This window comes from Temnothorax curvispinosus, unplaced genomic scaffold, assembly GCF_003070985.1.
Source record: "Temnothorax curvispinosus isolate PA1 unplaced genomic scaffold, ASM307098v1 QBEX01010286.1, whole genome shotgun sequence".
NCBI classification, from domain to species: domain Eukaryota; kingdom Metazoa; phylum Arthropoda; class Insecta; order Hymenoptera; family Formicidae; genus Temnothorax; species Temnothorax curvispinosus.
Window position 1 is genome coordinate 166,584 of NW_020220066.1, and position 22,997 is coordinate 189,580.

At 42.7% G+C, this 22,997-nt stretch overlaps 2 protein-coding genes across 2 annotated transcripts; one reads left to right on the forward strand and one right to left on the reverse strand.

Annotated features, from left to right (window-relative positions):
• Positions 1-9,801: 9,801 nt before the first annotated feature.
• On the forward strand, positions 9,802-15,292 carry LOC112460019 (leucine-rich repeat-containing protein 40). The gene is made up of 6 exons (XM_025024434.1): positions 9,802-10,220; positions 10,529-10,832; positions 11,144-11,372; positions 11,512-12,107; positions 12,369-12,786; positions 13,313-15,292. The coding sequence occupies exons 1-6, from the start codon at positions 10,029-10,031 to the stop codon at positions 13,944-13,946; spliced, it is 2,373 nt and encodes a 790-aa protein (XP_024880202.1). The 5' UTR covers positions 9,802-10,028; the 3' UTR covers positions 13,947-15,292.
• Positions 15,293-16,690: 1,398 nt separating this feature from the next.
• On the reverse strand, positions 16,691-22,625 carry LOC112460014. Its single transcript, XM_025024426.1, has 2 exons — positions 22,532-22,625; positions 16,691-19,405 (listed from the first exon to the last, which is right to left on the reverse strand). The coding sequence occupies exon 2, from the start codon at positions 19,386-19,388 to the stop codon at positions 17,304-17,306; it is 2,085 nt and encodes a 694-aa protein (XP_024880194.1). The 5' UTR covers positions 19,389-19,405; positions 22,532-22,625; the 3' UTR covers positions 16,691-17,303.
• Between the last annotated feature and the right edge of the window lie 372 nt (positions 22,626-22,997).

Genomic DNA, 22,997 nt, shown 5'->3' on the forward strand with positions numbered 1-22,997 from the left:
CGAGTGTAGAGATGAGGTTGGCCCACTTGTATCTATTATAAGGCTTCTTGTTATTGCTTGTATCTTTCCATCAGACACTCGTCTTCTTTTTCTTCGGATATTGTAATAAACAATACATACAAAAAATAACGTATTAGACAAATAATATCTAACGTATCTTAAATAACGTATTAGATAAATAATATCTAAAATTTATTGTTATACTTGTAAATCACATTTTTTCATATTTGTTAAGATAACACAATGTAACTAGTTTTTTAATTAATTAAACAGATCAGGTGTTAGTTCACGTTACTCTTGCAGTAGTTGGGAAATCTATATTGTTAATATTTGAGCATTTTCAGGTAACAAATATTCTCTCGCTAAGTATATCAACCGTGTCGCGGTTTCCGCGATTCCTCGCGAAAACGTCACGAGAGAACCAACATCCGGATTTCTTTTTGAGGATCGACTATATCGCGGAGTCGGAGCATCGTCGTCCCGGCGAAGATAACGCGCGGGGGTTGTGTACAACGTATACGTAGTAAGCCTGAAGGGTGGTTTATGTATCACGGGGCAAGATATCCGATGATTTAGCTGCGGTCTCGAGGCTCCGCCAAGAGAGTCTTCTTATCTCGCGGGTGCCCGCAGTAACCGCGGTGTAATCTTTTATTAATTCGGCGACTTATGAAATTTATCGCGGCTTTTGTTTACCGCGGCGCCGCGCCATCTTAAATCTCTCCCTCCGTTGCCCAACGGCTCTCTTCTTCTGCCTTCTTTGCATTATCTGACCGTACCTTTCGTTGTTGTACCAACTCGTGTCGACCCAGTACCTTCGGATACGTCTTGTGAGAAAATCTAAGACACTCGGAAACACACGGGACATTCAGCAATTTGTCATGATACGCGAGAAAATAGGAATATGAATAAAATGTAGGTTTCTAAAATCTAAAAATAAAAATAGACACATTTCACGAATTTAACCGTGTAGATTGTTAAGCACTTTATGATATAAATATTTAGAAACCGTATAGACTATATTAAAAATGTACACATTTCTTTGAACAAAGTCAACATCTCACGTTCGCTTTCTCACAAATTTCTCCATTTCCTTTCGTACTCTACTTTCCCCCATTCAATAATTTTGTTTAAATTCTAACGAAGTAGTTGTCAGATATATTACGCTTCAGTGGCAACGCCATAAAAAATTATTCCTGTACGTATAACGACCGGCGATATTACAACGCCCGGAAATACACGCACACACGTCCCACGATCCGTGGGACTCCGCCGAAGTACACAATTCCGGCTATACGCGCAATTCCTTATAACGGTGTCGGAATGGCGCTATATTATTATTAGAGTCCCTTAAGTCTAAGAGCCTTAAATCTGCGATAAGTTATGGGCACCCCTTTGCCCTCTCCACCACGCGGGGAACCTGCCAGCCAGCCACCTCCACCCGCGCCACGTTCCACACCTTATACCATTTCCCTGTAATATCTTAGTCTACGACGGCGCCTCTTCGGCCTTTATCTCGCATACATTACACACCCCCGAGAGCGGACCAGGAGGCGGCTAGGAAACGACCGAGGGGTGGGGAAAAGCTGCAGCCTCGAAGGGGGCGGAAGGATAATTGAAAATAACTGCTGCCTGCGAGAAGCCGGCGCCTAATCCCTTCTATTCTAACTAAGATAAACCTGCGGGATCATCTTGCGATTTTCCGCCGTGTTGTATTTGAATGCAAAACTCCCAGGCAAATCTGATAAAGTGCATTTGAGATAACGGCGAACCGTGAATGTAATTTGTTCTTGTTTTTAGCAGTTTTACATCTGTCCCCTATTATCTACATAATTGCCACCTTAATGTTATTAATAGATATATATCGTTACTAGAATCATTATTATTAATTATATTAATAATTATGCGCGCAACAATATTTTCGAATTAAACTGGAAGAGGTTTTATTTCTTTTTGGTGCAAATAAAATTGTTGAAGTTACTTCGCGACGAACGCAAAATGCAACGAACTTCTTAATTCACATTGATACGTTATAACGATGTGTAAGCTTGCCACAAGTGAAGACGGGAGGAGAAAGTTAGAAGAAAGTTCAAGGGATTTGCAAATCCCAGCCGTGTAATTACCATAAGATGAATGAGCGTTTTAATTTGCATCTATAACTTAAACCGCCCGCCCGTCGATAAATAAAGGAGGCCAGAAATTCTTGTCCATTCGCGGAGATTTATCGCGATCCGACAAATTAACGGTATTCCATTTAACTTCGTTGATCGATGTCTTCATTAAAATTAGAACGCTCTTATGTGTAATGGGAAGTGAAAAATGTGAAGTTTCTCGTCTCGTCACAAAATTGTTTAACGCCGTCATTCTATATAATATATATCTGCGTTATTTCAACACTTTGTAAGTAATTTCGCTTAACACAAAAGCGGACTTTGCTCTGAGTAAGATTGACTGGAATCTCGTTAAATTCTTTGCTCGGTGATGGGCCAAGCTGCGTTTTATCTGGAGGAAGAACTTGAAGTCCTGCCCCGGAACGGGGTTTATAGGTAGAGATGAATCAAAGTTTTTAAGTCTCCCTGAACTGGCGAGACTTCGCGTAATTCAAGCCTCGCTGCGCCGTACTTCCCGAACATCCTGTTACAACATCAAGAAATCAACCGTAATATAATCAGAAATAACAAACGCCTTCGCGGCGCATCAAAATCTCCGGATAATATCTCTACCGAATACGAGAATATTGATTTCTTTCAATAAATTTTTATTAATCTTGTTCAAGAAAATTAATTAAAAACTTATTTCTTTCTTTCTTTTTGAAGTAAAGCAGCATACTTAAAATATAAAAATATAAATAAGAATTGTGAAAATTTCAGTGCAACAAATGCGTCGAGCAAATTAATTAAAATGCTATTTTTAGCAACTTAAAATTATTAAACAGTAATAAGCGTTATATATCCACAAAAATTACAATCAAGTAAATCGTTCAAAATGACTAAACGATGGAATTATCCGCGAACTTATCGCGATCGCCGAGCAAAATGCTAAGAGGCATTTATCTCAGGCGCCCATCGTTATCGTTTCTCGTAATACAGCTCGCGGGCCTGCAATGTTGACGGGAGCTTATCACGTTTCTTTTCCGCCGCGGCTATAAAGAAGGCATCTTCTGTCAAACGTTGCGAGTGTGAAGATCGCCGGGCGCGGCGTAACACGCGCCGCAACGGCGAGAAAATGTCCATTAAGGCGTATAGAAGTTAAAGATTACATTCGTAACATTTTGCCGGTCTCGTCGCGGCGCGGTATGGCACGGGGGTTGAGATGGGGGGGAGGACAGCACGGCCGCTTATCGCGGCAATAAAAGGCATCGCGCAAGATTGGCATGTTGCCCGTCGTACGGCATCGCCGTTCTCTCTGCTCTCTTTAGGCGCGCGACGCGGATGTCGGCCTGTACGTTTCCAGATAGCGCGGAGCACCGCGCTCGTGAACGTGAAATATACTCATCCACGTCGAGCAACCATCGACGCCGCCGTGCCGGCAATGAGATACTCATCAGGCGTATGCTGAAAATGGACGTCGCAGATGTGTAATAATACACCCGATATGTACAATCTTCTGCTATTTAATTACGAAATAATTATCAATTTTGTTACTAAAAACTTTTGGAGTTATCTCCAAAGCGCGATTGTTATAATTAACTCATTCTTCCCTATATAAGATAAGCACAATAATGAAGATTCCCATTTATCGTCACCGCGGCAAAATCCACGCTTGCGACGGATATAAAAAAAAAAACTCTTTATTGAATATAAGTGATGAAGTAAGCATTGCGCGAGAAACTGAACGCGAGTATGGTTATAATTCTGTTGCAACTTCGCGAACCGTTTATTCTTAATCGAACACGAATTTCCTCCCTCATCCACGACCACGTTTCCTTCCCTCGCGATCTTTAGTCGTTGACGGGAACAACCCCGTGTATTAGATGAGTGAATCACAATCCACGTACTTATCGACAAACTTAGCAGTGAATTCAAATGCGGGTCCGTACTGAGGGCGAGGAATCGTACCTCTGCGAGAGGCAATGCGAATGAGGGAAGACATCAACGTGTCGAAGAGAGAGAAAGAAAATAGAAAGGGATAGAAAGAATTTATTGTATTTTGTGAAAATATTTCTTGCATATTTAAAAGACATTTAGCAATTTACATTTTGGTGAATAAATATAAACTATTAAATAGACATAAGGATAAATAACGATGCATATTTGAAAGTTTTAATTGGTTGACATATTCTTGATGTTCTCAAGTATATAAGTAAATGTAACACACCTTGAAAATATGAACTACTCCAGATTTAATAACATTAATTAAGAGAGATGTCCACGAGATAACAGAACGTTACAAAAATTATTTCTATAATATTTAACAATGACATAAATGTTGATTAATTAATCTTTCTACATTAGTTACAGAGGTATTTATTCGTTCATACATAAGAGTGATACAAAAGTATGTATATTAAGAACAAAAGTAAAGTAGGCAAGCAACAATAAATGATAGAGGAAGGAAAGAGAGGCAAAGGGGGGGGGGACAACACAGGACGGTGGAACCGGGAGGCGATTAGACAATGCGACGGAAACACTGAGGATGCTGAGGTCTGGTGAGGACGAGTCCTTCTCTCGCCGAGGTTTGGGAGCGCCGACAGATGTGCGAGCGAGCGCACCGTATACACACATATACACGTAGACCCAACCCGTTGTACGCGGCCCGTGCATCTCATCCTCAGGGGGTGCCGTGCCTCAATGTCCCTGATCTTGTTAAGGACGCAGTGAACCACAAATAGCCGACATCCATTCAAATATCAGCGAGAAATCCAGCTACTTAAGCTACTTCCACACCGCGCACAGCCGTCAACCAACAACCCGCTTAAACGACAACTCGATAAATGTCTGTGCCGTGGGATCGCGCTGATTTTCCGCGTAAAACGCGCGCTGACGTAGTCGTGTTTAATAGGAGCCGAGCACGTAACGCGCGGTATTTCGTCGCTAATTACTCGAAATCACCAGCTTTATATATGAAACTACTTTTGAATAAGTTAGCGTTTAATCATGCTTATCAAGTCTAAGTACGCGGCGCCATAAAGGTCTGACTACTTACAGGCGCCGAATCTGAATCGCAACGTATACTACTACTTTCAGCAGAATCATATCGCGCAATAAATATCACGTAAGAGCAACGGACTGTTCTTGATCAATCCTTCGCGGTATCACGTTGAGATAGGCGGGCAGATAACGAGATAACAATTTATAAATTGCTGTAGTAAAATTGTATTTTTTTTAAATATATATAAATAGGTATAATAATTAGTAACAGTAACACGAGATAAAAATGAAATATTAATTATTTCCACACACTTTTAGAAATTGCACGGAACACCAAGAATATACTTACAATTAGTCAAAATGCTTTAACAATGGTTGAACGATTTTCGAACATTGATTTGCCTCGACGCGTTATTAGAGGTGAAAGTTTATTGTGACCGCGGCTTTATTTCTCCGCAAAACACACGTAGGTGTTCTCCAATGCGGAAAAAACCGCGGGATTTGATTTAGGGACACGCCAAAGCAATTACGAGTGCACGTTTCACGAGGCGTCTTCTCGCGCGCGCGACCCCTTACGAGGCATAAAAGGTGGCGGAGAGGGCTCTCGCACAGGAGGGGTGGAGTTTGGCTTTGTGCGGGATCGCGGCGGCGTTGAAGCCGACAAAAGATAAGCCGTTATTTATAACCCGGCTTAAGGACTGCCGCGAAAGGCGGGAGACGAGTTTAGGGAAAATAAAATCACTTGGAAATCGCGAATCCCCGTGCGCACGATGCTCTCCACATGTCCTCGTCCACCTGTGTCGCAGAATAGAACAATACGCGAAAGGGTATTTTGTGGGAATTATTCTCGTAATACGCACAAAGTGCAAATAAACACGTACAGCATATTTTAAGTTTTACCGATAATAAACTTCTCTCTAATTGTACGTTAAAAAGATATCACGCTATTTTAATTAAACCTAAAGACACGTAATTGCTAAAAAATTAGAAAATGATTTAAGTTTAGTTATTATTTAATCACTGTCAAACTTATAACATTCCTAAAATAGGAATATTAATTTAAAATTTTTAATGTATATGCAAATTACACACGTAAATCTCAATACATGTCTTTTCGATTTTAATTAGTATGACTTGCCAATAATACATTTTTTTTTTTCAACTCATATCTGAAAACTTTAAATCAAATCCATTTCTCCGTGTTTCTCCAAACCCTTCTATCGTTCGCCGCTTCCAGCGACTTCGCTGCCAGCAAGCCATATTCCGGTCATCGACGCGGCCATCGATACCCACCACCCCCTGTATACGTGTCGCGGACGGGTGTGTACCCGCGAAAGCAACAAAGTTCATTCCGTCGCTCTCGCTTCTTCCCTAAAAACGCGCCCCACCATGCAGCCATCCGCTCCTCACCCACTCAACCCCCTTTTCGTTCGCTTCGGAGCCACCGGAGCGTAGTCCGAAGATCCGAGCGCAGACGGCGGAGATACCTAAAGATCCGTCTTCGACGTTACGCCGCTGCCGGTGGTTGGGGGTGGCGGACAGGGGCGTCGCCAGAGAGCGGGACGCCGCCGCCGCCGCCGCCGGTGGCGGGGGTGGCGGAGACGCGGGGGACCGTGTGGGGGGTCGAAGCTTCGAGTCTGCCAGAGCCGGTGCCAGCCCCCCTCCCTCACCCGCCGGTGGGTGGGTGGGCCGGGTGGTGTGGCACCGGCTCCTCGAACTGATCAATACCTGAAACACCGCGAGGTATCGTCCCGCTATTTCCGGTGTCCCAGCGCGGCCGGAAATGAAGGCGTTAAAAATATACTCCAGATAGCGCGCGCCGGTATTATATCCTCTCCGGTACAGGTGCCCTCAATAGTGACGGAGGGACCGATCTGCCGGCGAGACGTTTCGCGACGGAGGAACGTTGACCGGGATGAGTTGTACTGCCACAGCTCGGAGCGACGGGGGTGGAAGAAAGCTCGTGTAAGTAAACGACTTTAACCATTTTATCGGGCGTGACGATTATAGAGGGAAAACAGATAGCTGTCATCTTCTGGTCCTCACAAAACAAAATGATAATTATTCAGTAGTTTGTGGAAAACGAATTTTTTTTTTACAAGAATTGAAGATCGTGAAGCAAGCTTTTGCCATGTAAAAGAACGTTATTTGACTCTGTCGAATTTTTCTCTCTAATTTCTGTTTCTTTGTTTGATCCTTTTTAATACATTTGTATTTCACATCATGTTTTTTTAATTATCTCGATATAACTATAAGCCGCGCAACTATTTATTGGTACAAAACTGTAGTCACTACTTAGTTGTTACTCGTAGTTATCTTATTTATTTTGCCGATTACGAGCTTGCGATCAATCCAGATGATCGTTATTGGCGCGTACTGTACATTCGCGCGGGCGACGGCTCTTTATCTGCGAAGGCCTGGCCTGATCGACTTTTAATTATAGCTATCTGCTACCTGGTTTGCTGGTGTACGGTGCGCAAGGGTGAGCGCGAGGAATCGTCGCGCCGAGATGATCGATCCCGAAGCCATTCTCGCGGCTGGAATTTTCATTTTGCGGCGGTTTCAGCATCTAACACGAATTCGATATTGCGTGAATATTCACAACCGCTATCGCGAACCCAATTGTATAGATTAAAGAGCGAGGTATACAGTCAAAGGAGAGCCCGGCATTCTGTTATGAAATACGTAATTACGGGAAATCGATATACGGGGAATCGATTTTCAATTATTGTATTTATATATGGCTGTTAGACAATTCAATTATCATCAGGCCGTGACTATGCGTTAACAATTTATTTGTCATTTAATTGTGTTTAAGCATCGGATAATTAAGCAGTCATTATATTTCGTGATAACTGCATTACCTTTCTGACGAATAAGCAACAAATTGCCAGAAAGCTTGATCCTCCAAATTCCGATCTCGCAACGAATCTAATTTTATGAATAAAGCAAATTATATCACCCTCTTGCTAAAACACGACATTTATTTTTCACAACTCTATAAAATCGCGCGTAAAGGAAACTTGCTCGCGAAAAATTTGCGGATATCTGTTGAGCCGAAGGGCGTGACCGCGAGTGCGACGGTGAAACTCCGGATTTGCGAAATCACGGCGAAGGGGTTGGTTTAGTATCAACAGGTAGAGCACGTCCTCTTCCCCACCGGATAAGCCCAGGGCTAAGCGCCGGCGCTAGCTAAACCTCTCGCACCCTCCCGAGGGTGTGACCTGCCCTCGCCATTGGCCCGACCGGACGTGTGAAAAAGAGAACGAGTCTGTCCTGCGCGGATAAGGTCTTTTTAAATCCCTCTCTCTGAGGGGTGGAGCCTTCGGCCGAGCTTTCTCACCGCGATCCGTGCAAATAATTACGAATTACTTGCTTTCTCTGCACGGATGCACGACCAAATCATTTAGATGTTTTAATTTTAATTAATTTGTGTCATTGATTGATATTAACTCCTTCAGACCTATTTCTATTACATAGACACATCGAAACAAGTGCTCCACATTAAGAGTCTTCATTAATCTTTCTTACTAGGCAATTTATCCAACTCTGGTCTCTTATTACTGCAGTAAAGATCTCATTCGAGTCTTATCAATCTCAGATTACTAAAAATGTCGTTCTTTCTCGCGACTTTTTTTAATATAATGAATTTAACTATATGCAATTGAAGATTTCAATTAAGATTGTCTTTTTCCTTTGCATTTAAATAGTTTGACGATTACATATATATTATATTATAGTTTCTTATTATGGAGATCAATTCCGGAAGTGTCACAGACGATTCATATTGTATCTGATAATCACACGATATATACACGGAGAGATAGCACATAAATATAACGAATTCATTTGATCTAACTACTTTCCTGCATTGGACGCTGCGTCGGAGAGAAGAAGTCGCAGGTACGATCCTGTCGGATAAAAAAAGAAACGATGAAGAAAGACCGTAATGCGGCGACAGCGTCGTCGAGGGGAGGTAGAGGAAAATATCCGCATGGGTCAGCCGAGAGGAGCTTAGACCGCGGAGATGCCCGCTTCAATATCGGCTTTCGGGATACTTGAGATATTTATCTAATGTCTTACATTTTCCGCGGCGCTGCTCATTCAGATTTCCATTCATGTCTCTCCTCCGCGGAAAACCTGTTTCTCCGCGGATTTTCGACGGAGCGCTCGTTTCGACCTACGTCGGAGCTCGTTAAAATATCCGCGTCTCAATAATTTAGCGATGCTAATACCAATATTGAAAAATTGACTCGAAGTTACGGACGCGCGTAAAAATTCAGTTTACAACGTCTTCGAGTATTAATAATTGTACATTAACCATGACATATGATTAATATTAAACCGCCATTGAGAAATTATTGATTGAACAATAAATTCATATAAAACGTGAGTGTAAAGTGATAAATGAAGCGTCTCTCAACTCGACAAGATCGGCTCGTTGTCGGCACGAACAAAATAGACCGACGTCTCGGATGCCACGCATCCTGCTGCGTTTCTACACGCACAAACCATCACGTAATTGCAGGTGCATTTGCCACTCTATCTTTGTTCGATTCTCTCTCATTTTTTTTCCCCATTTCTTTTGCACGAGGAATAACGCGCTCGACACCTCGACACGGCGGTCTGGTTATCTTACGGAGATATCGTGCGACGTATACCCTGCGTTACTTATCAAAGATAACTACTAGCTCAGTGCTCTTAGCACGGTTCGGAGAACCGGTGCGCTCGGTCATCGATAGGATTTTCGGGCTGGGCGACTCTTTCTGTCCGCCTCGCAGTTTTCCGCCGTAAGTACGTTGACGAACATTTCGACCGTTGACAATGCGCGATCGGGCGCCCGCAAATATCGTCCCGATAACGGGGGCAAATTGAATCGCGCGAGAATGTGGGCTGCGCGCGATTATTCGACCCGATTCGCCTCGGTGATGTGAAAGAAACATGGAGGAACAATCGATGAGACATCGCGGCGTGTTTCTTCCGTCGCTGATCACGTGGCTGACAATTCTGTCAATCGCGAGGTGTCAGAGCATTTGTCCTACTAGGTGCCTGTGCCATCTCACCGAAATACCTAGGACCGTCGAGTGTTCGAAGCAAGGGTTACAGACATTTCCTGAAAATATTAGTGATGTGGTGAGTACATCTGCGATGACTAATGACCCCCTTTCTTACCGGTTTCTTTTTATACATCTCATTATAATTAAATATAAGATAAAAATTGACTTATTGGATGTTATCGCGTCCTCGTAAAATAAAATAAAATAGTAGTTTAATCGATAACGGAAAAAATTTACTTGAAAATTATGAAGAAGATATGCTCTCCAGATGATTAATCATTTCAACAGTACCCTCTGAATTTTGACGAATATATTCTTCTAGATTATCACCAAATTCGTAATAAATCGTTTAATTACTGACTTAACTTATTTCTTCTGCGGTAGGTCGAGCACCTGGATCTGTCAAGCAATCTTTTAACTGAGATCACCGACGAAATTAACCGGCTGACCGAGCTGCAGTACCTGAATCTGGCCAAAAATCAGCTCACTTCCCTGCCGAATAATCTTGAAGAATTAAAAAACCTTCGTAGACTAGATCTATCGGACAACGTTATCATAAATACGGCAGATATTGCTTCCATTAGCCAATTACCGTCCCTGGCAGTTCTATACATCTCAAGGAATCTATTACCTGACTTGAAAGGGCTAACCAGCGAAGTGCTTCAGGCACTGGATGCCGGCTATTGCCGTATGTATCATGATAGTCACAAGTATAAAATATTTATTACAGGGATTTATAAAGCATTCTTCAAAGGCAACTTCTACGGATATCTAAAACGCCAAATTTATTTACAAAATACATTAATGTTGTAATAACAATTAATATGAAAAAGGACCGTCATTCATGCGCATATTCTAATTTAGCAACATTGTTTAACACGTAAATTTAATGATACGAAAATTTGTCTATTTTTTTCCGCAGAAATATATGTACAGAATTCTAAGAATTGATTAACATATACGTATGCATTAGACTAATAAAAGCTTTATGTGTTTCAGATATAAAAGAACTTGGCAACGAGTCCTTGAATGGACTGTCGGCGCTGACCACTCTGAGTCTCGCGGGAAATCCGCTGAAGAACATTCAAACGCCCGTCAGCAAGACGCTGCGATGGTTAGACATGTCTGATTGCGTCCTAAATTATCTCTATCCAGACACTTTGAGCGGATTTCCAGAACTGGAAGAGCTACGACTGGTCAATAATCCTACGTTGGTGTACAGTACACGGTAATGAAACTTTATTCGATTGTAATTTTAGTTTGTACCGAAAGTCATCGAAGAAGTCGCGTAATCTAGCTTTTATTAAGCAAGAACCCTTAATAAGAATTTTACGAATAACATGTCCAACGAAATTGCTCGTTTGCAGGCATTCGACCCTACAGCACTTAAACCTAAAGAAACTCGATGTATCGAGATGTAACCTCGACCGACCCGGTCTTCACGGTCTCCCGTCGTTGACGCAGGCTCGCCTCTCTCGCAACACAATTCGTATACTGCCAGATCGTATTTTTGCCAGAAACAAGCAACTGACGCACCTATACCTGAACGCGAACAGCTTGGAACGACTGAACGACAGTACGCTCGAAGGTCTGGTGAAACTTCAGGTGCTGGATCTGTCGGCGAACGGTCTCGAGGAGGTTCACACGTTGGCGTTCCGGGATAACATCGATCTCAGGCTCCTGAATCTTTCCTACAACTCTCTACACCGATTCCCGGATCTGTCGTCCCTCGCCACGACGCTGGACCTGTCCTACAATCTGATCAGCCACCTCAGGGCGGACTCTCTGGAGGAAATGCCCAGAATCAGAAGCCTGAACTTGAAGGATAATCATCTACAGTCCTTGCCGCGCGGCTTAAATTCGAGGACGTTGAAAATACTAGATGTGCAGAGGAACAGGCTCGTCGAGCTACACAACGACAGCTTTGCTAGATTACCGTCGTTGCAAAAGATCGACTTGTCAGGTATTAATCATCCCTCGAGTTATTTCTGAGAAAACAATATAAAAAGGATATATCTGATTTCTATGGAACTTGATTATCGACAATACGATAAGCCGTTAAAGAAACAGAATTTTCTAATTAAAAATCCAAATAACTGTTCAAATACCGATAAAATAATAATTTTGAAATTTACTTCTTCCCGTAATTATCACTTTCGTTTTATTTTCTATAGACCTCGATATAATCTTTTGCCTGCGTTTTAATTAATTAATTACCTTGTAGGAAATCGTTTGACTGAGGCGATAGATCCCGACATATTTCAAAACAGTCTAGACTTGGCCGTAGTCAATTTAGACGATAATCCATGGAGATGCGACTGTACGCAGCTCTACTCCACCTACGAGTACTTAACCGTTCCTCCCCCGAAAACTGTGGGCTCGACCTTGATCTGCCAGAGCCCGGCAAACGTTTCCGGCTATTCCTGGGAGGCCGCGTGTTTCGACGAATGGAACATTCACGTGTATTACAACAAAGACAGAACTTGGGGGGTGGTGATGATCAGCTTGCTCATCCTGGTCGTCCTATGTGGTAGCGTGGTGTCGATTAAGCACACTCTGAAGATAAAGAGAAGAATCTTCGAGCAGAGGCAGCAGATGGAATTAGCAGAAGAGAGAGAGAGATTTCGACTTTTGCAAAGGAGGTGAGGGCGCTTTTTCAAATTATTAATTATTAAATTTTCTGTATACATGTGCAAAATGTGTCTGAAAATATTTCATTGTGCGGCGCTTGAGTAAAATCGATAGGCGTGTTGTCAGTGAACGTTCAATGATATGATTATTTAAACGGGATTGACGTTTGTAATTTAATACCCGCGTTGCTTTTACAATATTTTTCAACGTACATAAAATTAATAATTAATAAAATGTATGCTAGAGAAGATGCGAGCACCTACCTGCAACAGATAAGACAGATATCTGTCCATCGAACTACAGATTTACATTACAATTTCGCAAGCTGGTACATTATTCATTTCTTTAAAGTATCAGAGAGTGCGTTACCGACGTAGTCGTGTTTTTAAAATTTAGCAGAAACTTTTAAATAAATATCATAAGAATTTTTTAATTATCTTCCAACCTCTAAATTGCGCTACAAATAATACATCGCATTTCTAGCTGCACAAAGCTCGATGAAATAAAATAAAGACTCTAATTTGACTGTATTTACAGGAATCGACGTTTAGAGCAAGAAATAAACGAACTCGAGATTCCAGAGGAGACCAGAATTAATCCTTTAGAATTAGTCGGCCCGCCCAGCTACGAGGAAGCGGTCCAGATGCCGAGAATGGCTCGTTCTATGGACGCTTTGAACGAGATCTCTATCGAAAATGGCACTTTGCGCGCCATGAGTTCCGTGGATAATCTACGGACGAAGAAGAGACGAACGAGGAGACCTCGGAAACGGACACAGAGCGAGGACGATCTGCTGAGACGAGAGGAACGCCGGCAGGAACGGATCAGAAGGGAGAGAAATAATTCCAGCGGCAACATATGCGACACGGATCAACCGCATAACGCGAATCCCAGGAATCCCAAGACATCCTCGGCGCGCAGAACCGGGAGGCACGGCGCCGTGGACGAGGCGATCGAGTCCAGCAGTAGCAAAGACAGGCCGAGGCCGCAGACTCCCACCTCGATGAGGAAGCGAAAGAGAAGACAGGTGTTCAGGGACGAGTATGTCACCGACGACGAAAATTCCGACGTCCAGGTGATGAGTTATTCCAACCGATCCATCGTCATCAAGGAGCTCAAACGCGAGCCCAGGGGTGGCTATAGAGAATCATTCGTGGAACGCGAATCTTAAAACTGTTTCAATTGTAAATTTATACCAAAGCGTATAATAAATCTTTTTTTAGTACTTTAATAAAAATTTAATAAAAATATGGAAAACGAGAGGAGCGTAGATTTTTAGCATTCTCATCGCACTTATTGCGCAAAACGTGGCTCTTTAATTTCTAAATTGACTTTGCTAACACGAAAGTCCGTTTCCGAGTGGTACGATCTAAATCAACGCTAAATCAACAGGGTAAGTACGGACTCGCGATAACATACGTCAGTTTGCGCGATAACACGACGGTTTTATCTTGTCAAACCGGTTTTTTTCTCCCATGTTAAATACACATATATTGCCCAGGCAAGATTAGTAATCGAGGAAATGACAAATGAGACGGCGAGCCAATAGTAAAAGGTTTACTCTGAAGAAGAGCAAAAGTACAAGCGTATATAATCTTCTTGGAATACTGTCTCCTCCGTCGAGATTCGAACTGTAATAACGTCAGATTACCGGTTTGCATGTATCGGAGACGCTTCGATCCTAAATTACAGTAATTTCTTATCAGTCTCAAAAATCACGATTATAGTTATAAACTAATCATCCATCATGTTAATGTATCATTTGCGACAATATGTAAGAGAGGCGGTGAACGGCAACGTACATAGATTATGAATTATTAAATTATTAAATATCTAGTATATATTTAGCAATACCCAGTAATTCATCACACCGCCCACTATGCAGGGTGATGAATTACTAGGTATTGCTAAATATATACTAGATTTAATAATTTAATAATTTATAATCCGTGTATATTGCCGTTCACCGCATCACCGCCTCTTTTATTGTCACTTACGCATTTATCGGCTACCTGTGTGGCATCGGCCGCTTATTATGGAAAAACATAAAACAATTTAAGATGTATGAATTTTCATTTAAATTCACAGGATCTAAATTTACAAAGCGATTATTAAATATACATTTGTATATGTATAAATAGGATATTGATATGAGAGACATATATTTCGCATTTCTTCATTATTTGTTTCTTTTCTCGCGTTATTTGTTTTTTCGGTAAGTCGACATAAGTTGTGCTTTCTTCAGGCGCCGAGCGTCGTTGGATATAGTTATGTAACAAATATATAAAAGAAATCACGTGTAGTACGTCGGTGACGTGGTGTTTCGTGAGGACGAGAACAAAGCGAGGTCAAAGATTACCCGTGACGCACACGATTAAAAGTAAATGATGATATCAACAAAATAACACTCTCTTTTATTGACCAAAGGCTGAACATATAAATAAAGTCTTACAATCTTCGCTGAGCTCCTTATTTTCTTATCGCTAAGTTAAATCCAACGAATGCGTTATCGTTGGGACAAGTTTCGATCTGACGGGGGTCCGCGCTTATCTTAAAAATTAAATCATATACGCCGTAACAGCATTCTCGACACATTTTGACTTAAAAGAATCATACCTAAAGAATAATAGTCGATAGTGTGTGGATAATATGATAAAACACATCGCGGCGCTTTGTCACGCCGCCGCTCACAGCTACGTGACGTGTCCATTTAACTGATAATCACGCGACGGAGTGTCGTCACATACACGAAAAATCTCCGTCCGTCTCTTTATTTGCGCCGTGCGCAACGAATAAATACATTAATGCACATGAAAAATAGCGAGTCGCTGCCTTTCTGAAACGTGTGTGTGCCTCTAAAGTCGCGAGGGAATCGTGTCCGTTACAAGAGAAGAATAATGCGATAATAGAATATTACGTATATATATTGTCTCTGACGTGAATAATGGGTCCTATAACGTTAACAATATATTGTCAAATCGTTCATTAAACGCTCGCACTCCGTATAGCTATCCGTACTACAAGCTGTCCCAAAGGTCATCATTATTCGTAATTGGCAAACTCTACCTCTCATTGGAATTACAAATCTCTTCGCCAAACCGCGTACAAACGTGTCACACGTGAAACGCCGCGCTAAATACTGCGAGATACGCGTTGGCAAATAATCTGTAATTCGATCGAAGGACGGCGTAAGGCCGAAAACGGTGCGTGTATTAATCCTCGATGGTTCGTGCGTAGAAAAATTATGGCAGAACTGGAATGCTCATCGACGCCTGACGTACGGCGAACACTTTATCGATCCTCGATTAATCCGAGGATCCTCGCGATGCGATCTCGCGCGACAACGAATATACCTACCGCGCAATTCTCGACGTCCTCGCTCTGGCGCTCGCAGGACACGCGAGAGGCCCGTTAGGAAGACTGACTAGTGTACTGCGGTGTTAACTTGGAACGTTACTCCATCCGCGGAACTCTACGCGTATGGCATAGATACGGGATGTCTAAAATATCGCGTATTTTTTGTTCAATTAAATTGAGGGAAATAACAGTTGATTTGAGATAAGAGTAGCTCGTGAATTGTAAGCGATAAAAGTCGTAAGATTTTGACAATGGAGCTCTTCGAGTGTAGCTATTAAATAAGAGAAGATCTTTATTTTAATTCTTTTAAAGATGGACTTTGCAAATTTAACTTTAAAAATTAATAAAAAATTTCATAAAGTGTGATTTTAAATTCTAATTTTAAAGAAGCTTTGCATTCATATAAGTGAAATAAATAGATAAATGTAGAAATTATCAATTAATGTTAAAAAAAAATTTTTTTTTTGCATCTCTTATGTAAAATAAAGGTATTTTTAATTTAAATGTATTCATAGCACTTTATAAGAGATTACAATAATAATTATTTTTATGGATAAAGAAATTACTATATATGTGCGTTAATTCTAACATTTTTTGACTTGTAATTTCTAAATTCATCTATTTATTTTACTTATACGTATACAAAGTTTCACGAAGATCAGAATCTACGATCTCGCGAAGTTTCCTTAAAAGACGTAATCGAATACAATGATGTCATCATAAATAAAAAAGAATACGCGATAGCCAAAGGACATCCTGCACGGCATACAGTTTCAGCAAATATATACATATAGCATTTCGTGCGTCCGATTGTTCAACGAAGCGGCCCGAGGTTACATCTGTTCCTCAGTCACCTTTCGCACACTTTCAGCTTCCTGCCGAAAACAATAGTCCCCTAGCCACTGTCCGCGCGTGTATGGTCTTTGACTCGGTTGATCTTTCTTTATCACGAAAATCCATCGCGAGAAGTCAATTTGCGTGCAATCCTAGGAACAACGGCGTTATTATAAATCACATCTGGGACCTGTCGCATTTGTAAAAAGAAAAAGAACTCTTCTCCCTCATTTCTGCACCAAATATTTGTCTCTCAATTACGTTCGACAGACGAGCACGTCGGTCGGTCGACATAACGTTCGTTATTTCGCGTAGATTCTCTCCTCGGGACACTGCTTCATGGCGTCTTGACTAGATTCTCACCAGCCATTGTTCGCGTGATGAGTATGGGCGTCTTTGGCACACTATCGGGAATCTCCTGCAAGGTGATCTTCACTCTTTGGGCCCCGGGGCTGAGCGGTGGCCCATTGGGCTCCGAAGCGTTGTGATTCGGGGTCGGTCCGTTGGTCGTCGCCATCGAGGTGGAGGGCAGCGGGTTTTTATCCTCCAAGAAGTTCTTCCTCAAGGAATTCACGTCAATACGAGGTCTCTCCTCTCTCACCTCGTCGTCCTGCGAAATTGCATTTTCGTCCTGCGAAAGTTGCTTCCTGGGCGGTTTCACGGGCTCCGAATGATCGACAGTGCCATTGAGACGCGGTGTTTCTTGCGTTTGACGACGGTCATCGTCGTGGATCTCGTCAGTCTTCGCGTCGTCGCCAGCGGATTTGACCTTCACGAGAGGATCGCTCTCGAGTTCCGTTACGTAGGGCGTGTTCTCCTCCTTCTTTGGCTGAGTCGAATTGTCGCCGTGCTCCAGCAGAGACTTCTGTATCTCCTTCATCTCGGTGCCGGTCTCTACGTCGGGCGCTTTCCTCTTTCTGCATATCTCACCCCTGTACGCGGCGAAACCGATCAGCGCCGCGACAATGGCGAGCAGGACGGCGAGAACGACGTACGAGCCCATGCCTTTCTTGGACTGCTTGGGCGAAGATACCGCTTGTTCGTTATTATCTCTATCCATGATATTACCGGATTTAGAATCGTCGATCATGTTAGGAGGTTTCAACACTTGTACGTCGTTGACTTTCGGATCGGGCGGTACGATCTTCGTGGTAACTTCGGTAGTGATTTTAATGTCGGACTCGACCGAATGACTCTTGCTGGACACGATTGGCTCCTCGGTGGCCAGTTTAGTGGACGACACATCTATAAACTCCTCCTCCTCAAGATCTGGGTCACTGGTCTTCGACGTAGTCGCGGAAGTTCCTGTTAAGCCACCAAAAACCATATTCCATAGAGCTCCCGTGAAGGACGACGATTCTTCATCGGTATCAGCTTTCTCGGTCTCCTCCTCGTCGTAATGCGCTCCACCGGCGCCGGATCCTTCGCCGGAACCTTCGTCCCCATCGCCGGAGGCCAAGGGTGGATAAAACAGGGCATCCTTGATGTCCTCTTTGTTCCGCGACATCTCGGTCGTGGATGCTTGCTCCTTCTTGTCTTCATTGTCAAAGAAGATTTCTTCTTCTTGCAGGGAACTCGTTGTCGCGTCGGTAGTGATTTCTTTCGAGACGGAAGATTCTGCGGAATCTACCAACACGGTCGGGAAAGGAGTCTCGACTTCCGGTTCTCCCGGCTTTTCCGACGTGCTGTTACTGACCTCCGACCCACCGTTCTCTTCCTCATCCTCTTCATTGAGCTCGTCAAACACATCTCCGGATCCTAGATCCGGCTCCCCGGATCCCTCCGCTTGATCGTTCTGCATCTCCCGATCCTGCTGCTCGAAACTGCAGATGATCGCCGCGTTCGGTTTCATCAGCGACGTACCCTTCATGTTGTCGGGGCCCACGCATACGACCTTCTTCGATATCGTCACGCCCCTCTGCGCGATAAGATCGCGGACTTTGAGAGTGGCGCAGTTGCACTCGAGCGGATTACCGTGGATATCCAGATGCTTAAGATTTTTCAGGCGCGCCAGGGCGGGCGGCAGTTGCTGGATGGCGTTTTTCCGCAGGTTCAGACTTCGCAGATGGGTCAGACCCTCCAGGGAGGCTAGCTCCAGGTACTCGATGCGGTTGTCGCCGAGATTGAGACTTTTCAAGTTACTTAAAGTTCGAAAGCTTCCTGGTTCGATCTTCTTCAGATCGCCGTCGGATAGGTCGAGATGCCTGAGGCTGGTCAGATTGTTAAGGAGGCTCGGGACTAAAACGTCTCGCGCGATCGGAGCGGTCAAGGACTCCAGACCCTGCGTCTCGATGTGCTTGAGGTCCTCCAGCTGGTCGCACCACGCTGAAGTGCTGTTCTCCAGTTTGCAGAGCCCGTGGGTCCATCCCGAGTGATATACAAGGATCAGGACGAACGACAGCAGAGACGGTGCTGCTCGCATCTTTCGATCTGATTTACCTGCAACAAAGAAATCGCGTGATGATATGCATATGTGTTCGTTATTTGTGACTGAACGAAGAGATTTTATGTCACTATAGATGAATATTTATAATGAAGATAACATTGAGATGCGTCGCGCGTTTAGAAGATAAACGGATTATGTAGCTCGCTGTGTCAAGGACGAGTACGAGCGTCACGTGGAAGCGTTCGTAACGATAATTATAAATATTTTCGTATGTTAACTCCGCGCGTCGTGGAATCGAAGTGAACGCTGCGTACCGAGATGGCCGACGTGACCACCGAAAGGAGGTCAACGCGGCGGGTGAGAGAAGTGGACTTTTAAGAGCTAAATTGGATACATGCACCGTGTGTATCTGAAGATGCCGAAGATAAGCAATTATCGGAAAGTACGATGCACAGTGTGCATCCACTAAGGAAACGTTACTCCATCGCGCGCCGATTTCCGGTATAACTTTTCGTAACAGCGAGCGAAACCTATTGCTAATTATTGCTATTACGTTGTACTTTGTAATATCCTGTAATCGCACACGCGAATAGAATGTAATTTTCACGGTCTATTCAAGCAGACCGTGAAGGAAAGTAATGAAAGTAAAACGTCCCGGGCTTTAAAGGCAATGATTATCTAATGCCTGCAATTAGTACACACGCCCAGCCCGACGGTAATTACCGCCGTTGTAGCACCTGCAAAACATCCCGGTCGATCTTAGTCGCGCGTGATACGTTCGGCACTCAATTATGCCGGCCAAGCTGAAAAGCGATGGCGTAACGCTTGATAAATCCTGCCATCATCCAGCCAATCCTTATCAGCGTATTATCATTGCCTCGGCAATCGTCAATGTGAGGCAGCAGATAAGAGGCGGTACAGTTTGTACGATAAAGTAAGAATTAACTCGTGAAAAGGTACGATCATTAAGGGCTTAATATTTCTGTTAGCCGCTGTAATAACTCGCGTTTATCCTTATTGAGATATATTTTATAATACATATATCTCTCACTCATACATTCCGAAATTTAAGAGAGTAAAAAAATTAAAACCGAATAAGTAACATTTACTTCGCCAGTCAATAATTAACCCAATTAAAATCATTGCGACAAATATTACTTCACCCTGGCTGAGGTAATATTTTTTGTAATAAATTTAATTATTTAATTAAGATGCTTATATTATGAGCATATAAAATTACATCAACTTTAGAATAACTAGAATCTTTGGTCGAAACGCGGTGTGACGATTTGTCACGACGATTATAATCGTTGCCAGGATTATAATCATTGCCAGTACAATCGATTAAATTATTAATTAGGTAAAAAAATTAGTTTACAAATCTTTTTTGCTGATTATATAGTTCCAGGAAAAATACTTTCCTTCGACCAATATGTGAAATATAATTATGTACAAATAAAAAAAATGTAAATGTCGAAGTTCGCGCATATTAAGATAGCTATTCCAGCCGTTCTGTAACTAACCGCCTAGAGCGAGGTAGGATCGTCGTGTCGGGCTGAACGAAGAAAATTTATCAGTCGAGCAAGCCTCTTTTTCACCGTTTCGAATACCTCTTTGGAACGCTAAACCGCTACGACAGGCGGTTCTATACATAGGAAGACGGAGGGCGAGCAGTTTCGGCATGTCATTTGCATTATTTTGCATACTGTCCGGCGGTGTCCGCATAACGGTGACGTCATTTCCAACTATAAACAGCCGAGTAAAAGAAGGAAAGAAAGGCGATGGTTCGCGCGCCGCGATCGCGCAACGACGTGCATTGAACTCGCATGACCGATCGTAATCGCGTTAATTGGCCGGCTGCATGCGCGATTCGACGGTGCAATTCTTGCGGTGCGTTAATAACTCTGACCGCGGGATTGAAATAAATGTCCCTCGCTATCAATGAGATAAAAGCAAATAATGGATTTTATTGTGCTTGTTGAAGATACACCGATAAGCCGATACCTCGGTTTCTCACTGTTGCGTAATCGGGCTCGAAATCACGCGCTCTCACCTCGTGATTAACGATCGGTACCGCGTAATTAATGAAAAAAATTAGTAGAGCAAATTAGATTAGTATATTAACAGAAAATACATATTGCACAAATATCACGTATCAGCTAATAGATACGCGATGACTAAGCAATAATAAAATAGAAAGCCTTTTTTTGTTTCAAATATCCAATGCATAATTTTGATTCTAAAAAAAAACTTTTAATATTAAATTTGTCATGTAAAAATGTCGACAAGTTTTTCCTTTTTCCAATTTTTACCGTCGGGAGAATAAAAATTCGAAAGAAGAATAATACGAAAAATGTAACGTTATCTTTTATGTTAAGGCTCGCAAAGCATTATATTTTTTGCACGAAAGATCTGAAATAATTTGTGATTTTATCGAAACAAGAGCACATGGTTTGCGTTTTCCGGCGTTTTAATCTTCGAATGAATGTAATGGCCCTCGAGATCTACGCACGGCAATGTAAGACATGTTTTACGCGATCGCGTGGGTAGAGGCAGGTCATGGCCAATGGGCTCGAAATCTCGGGGGACGATCCGCTATCCCGGGCTTCGGATATGCGTCCACGCTTTGTGTAACCAATACGTATGTTACGCGTGTGTGTGAGGTTTGCGAAGAGCTACTTCCTGTAATTCTACGAACGAGGCTTTCGCATGAAAGTGGCATGGTGTGTGGTGTACGGATGTGCCACGCGGTACGGGTAGCTGACGCGTGAAAGCTTTTTTCAAGCTTAACAGTCTTGGCTTCTTAGAAAAGAAAGAGACTCGCACGTTTGTATAATCGAAAGTAACAATGACGAAAAGTTACGTCCTTTCATTTGCGAGAAACGTTCATTTTAAGTTACGTCAAGGTGTTTACGTTTTGCGAAAGACATTGACGATGCTAATTGCAAATACAAACATGGCAGTTAATTGCGGAAAGTCGGTCAGTACACATATCCATTTATCTCGCATGCAACAGCAAAATTTTATTTTATCGGCTCTAATTAATAATCCACGATAAATCATTGTTAATCAGATATTAATCATAATAATCGTGATGAAATATGGTCATGAGAAATTACGTATTTAGCCTCCTCCCCAAGTGTCATGCAATCGATAGAGTATTTTAATCGGTCACTTACGACTCGTTTATTCAGACGTGGTTTCGGCAACACCGCGATCTCGAGGGCATCTGCAACACACACGAAACAGACGAGTAAATTCCCACGTTAAGTATACTCCTTGAGCGCGATTTAAGTAACAGCAGAGAATCGCCGACGTATCGGTAAGATCAATAATCAATTTGTCTGATCGTCGAGCAAATATCTAATAGAAAATCAATTGCGACGATCAGCATTAACGAATGATAAATTAATTCGCTGTCTGGACATTCCTATTCTTAACATATGCGCTCCTTCGTTTCTTCGTCGCATCGTCCGTCACTTACGCAGCATTTGTCTCTCGATCGTGGCGCGCGCGTAGTCGCATTTATCACGCGCGAGCGTTCGCGCGAGCCATGGAAAGTTGTTCGCGACGATTCTCGCGGTGTAACCGCAGTATCATTTCGCGAGGAATTTCACGTGTTCGCATTCCCGATCCTGGTATGTA

Excerpts from the sequence above, each read along its gene's own strand:
- LOC112460019 (XM_025024434.1), top strand. The coding sequence starts at position 10,029 with ATGGAGGAACAATCGATGAGACATCGCGGCGTGTTTCTTCCGTCGCTG. Across the intron at positions 10,221-10,528 it reads CTGAAAATATTAGTGATGTG|GTCGAGCACCTGGATCTGTC; the intron begins GTGAGTACATCT and ends CTTCTGCGGTAG. Across the intron at positions 10,833-11,143 it reads ACTGGATGCCGGCTATTGCC|ATATAAAAGAACTTGGCAAC; the intron begins GTATGTATCATG and ends TATGTGTTTCAG.
- LOC112460014 (XM_025024426.1), bottom strand. The coding sequence starts at position 19,388 with ATGCGAGCAGCACCGTCTCTGCTGTCGTTCGTCCTGATCCTTGTATAT.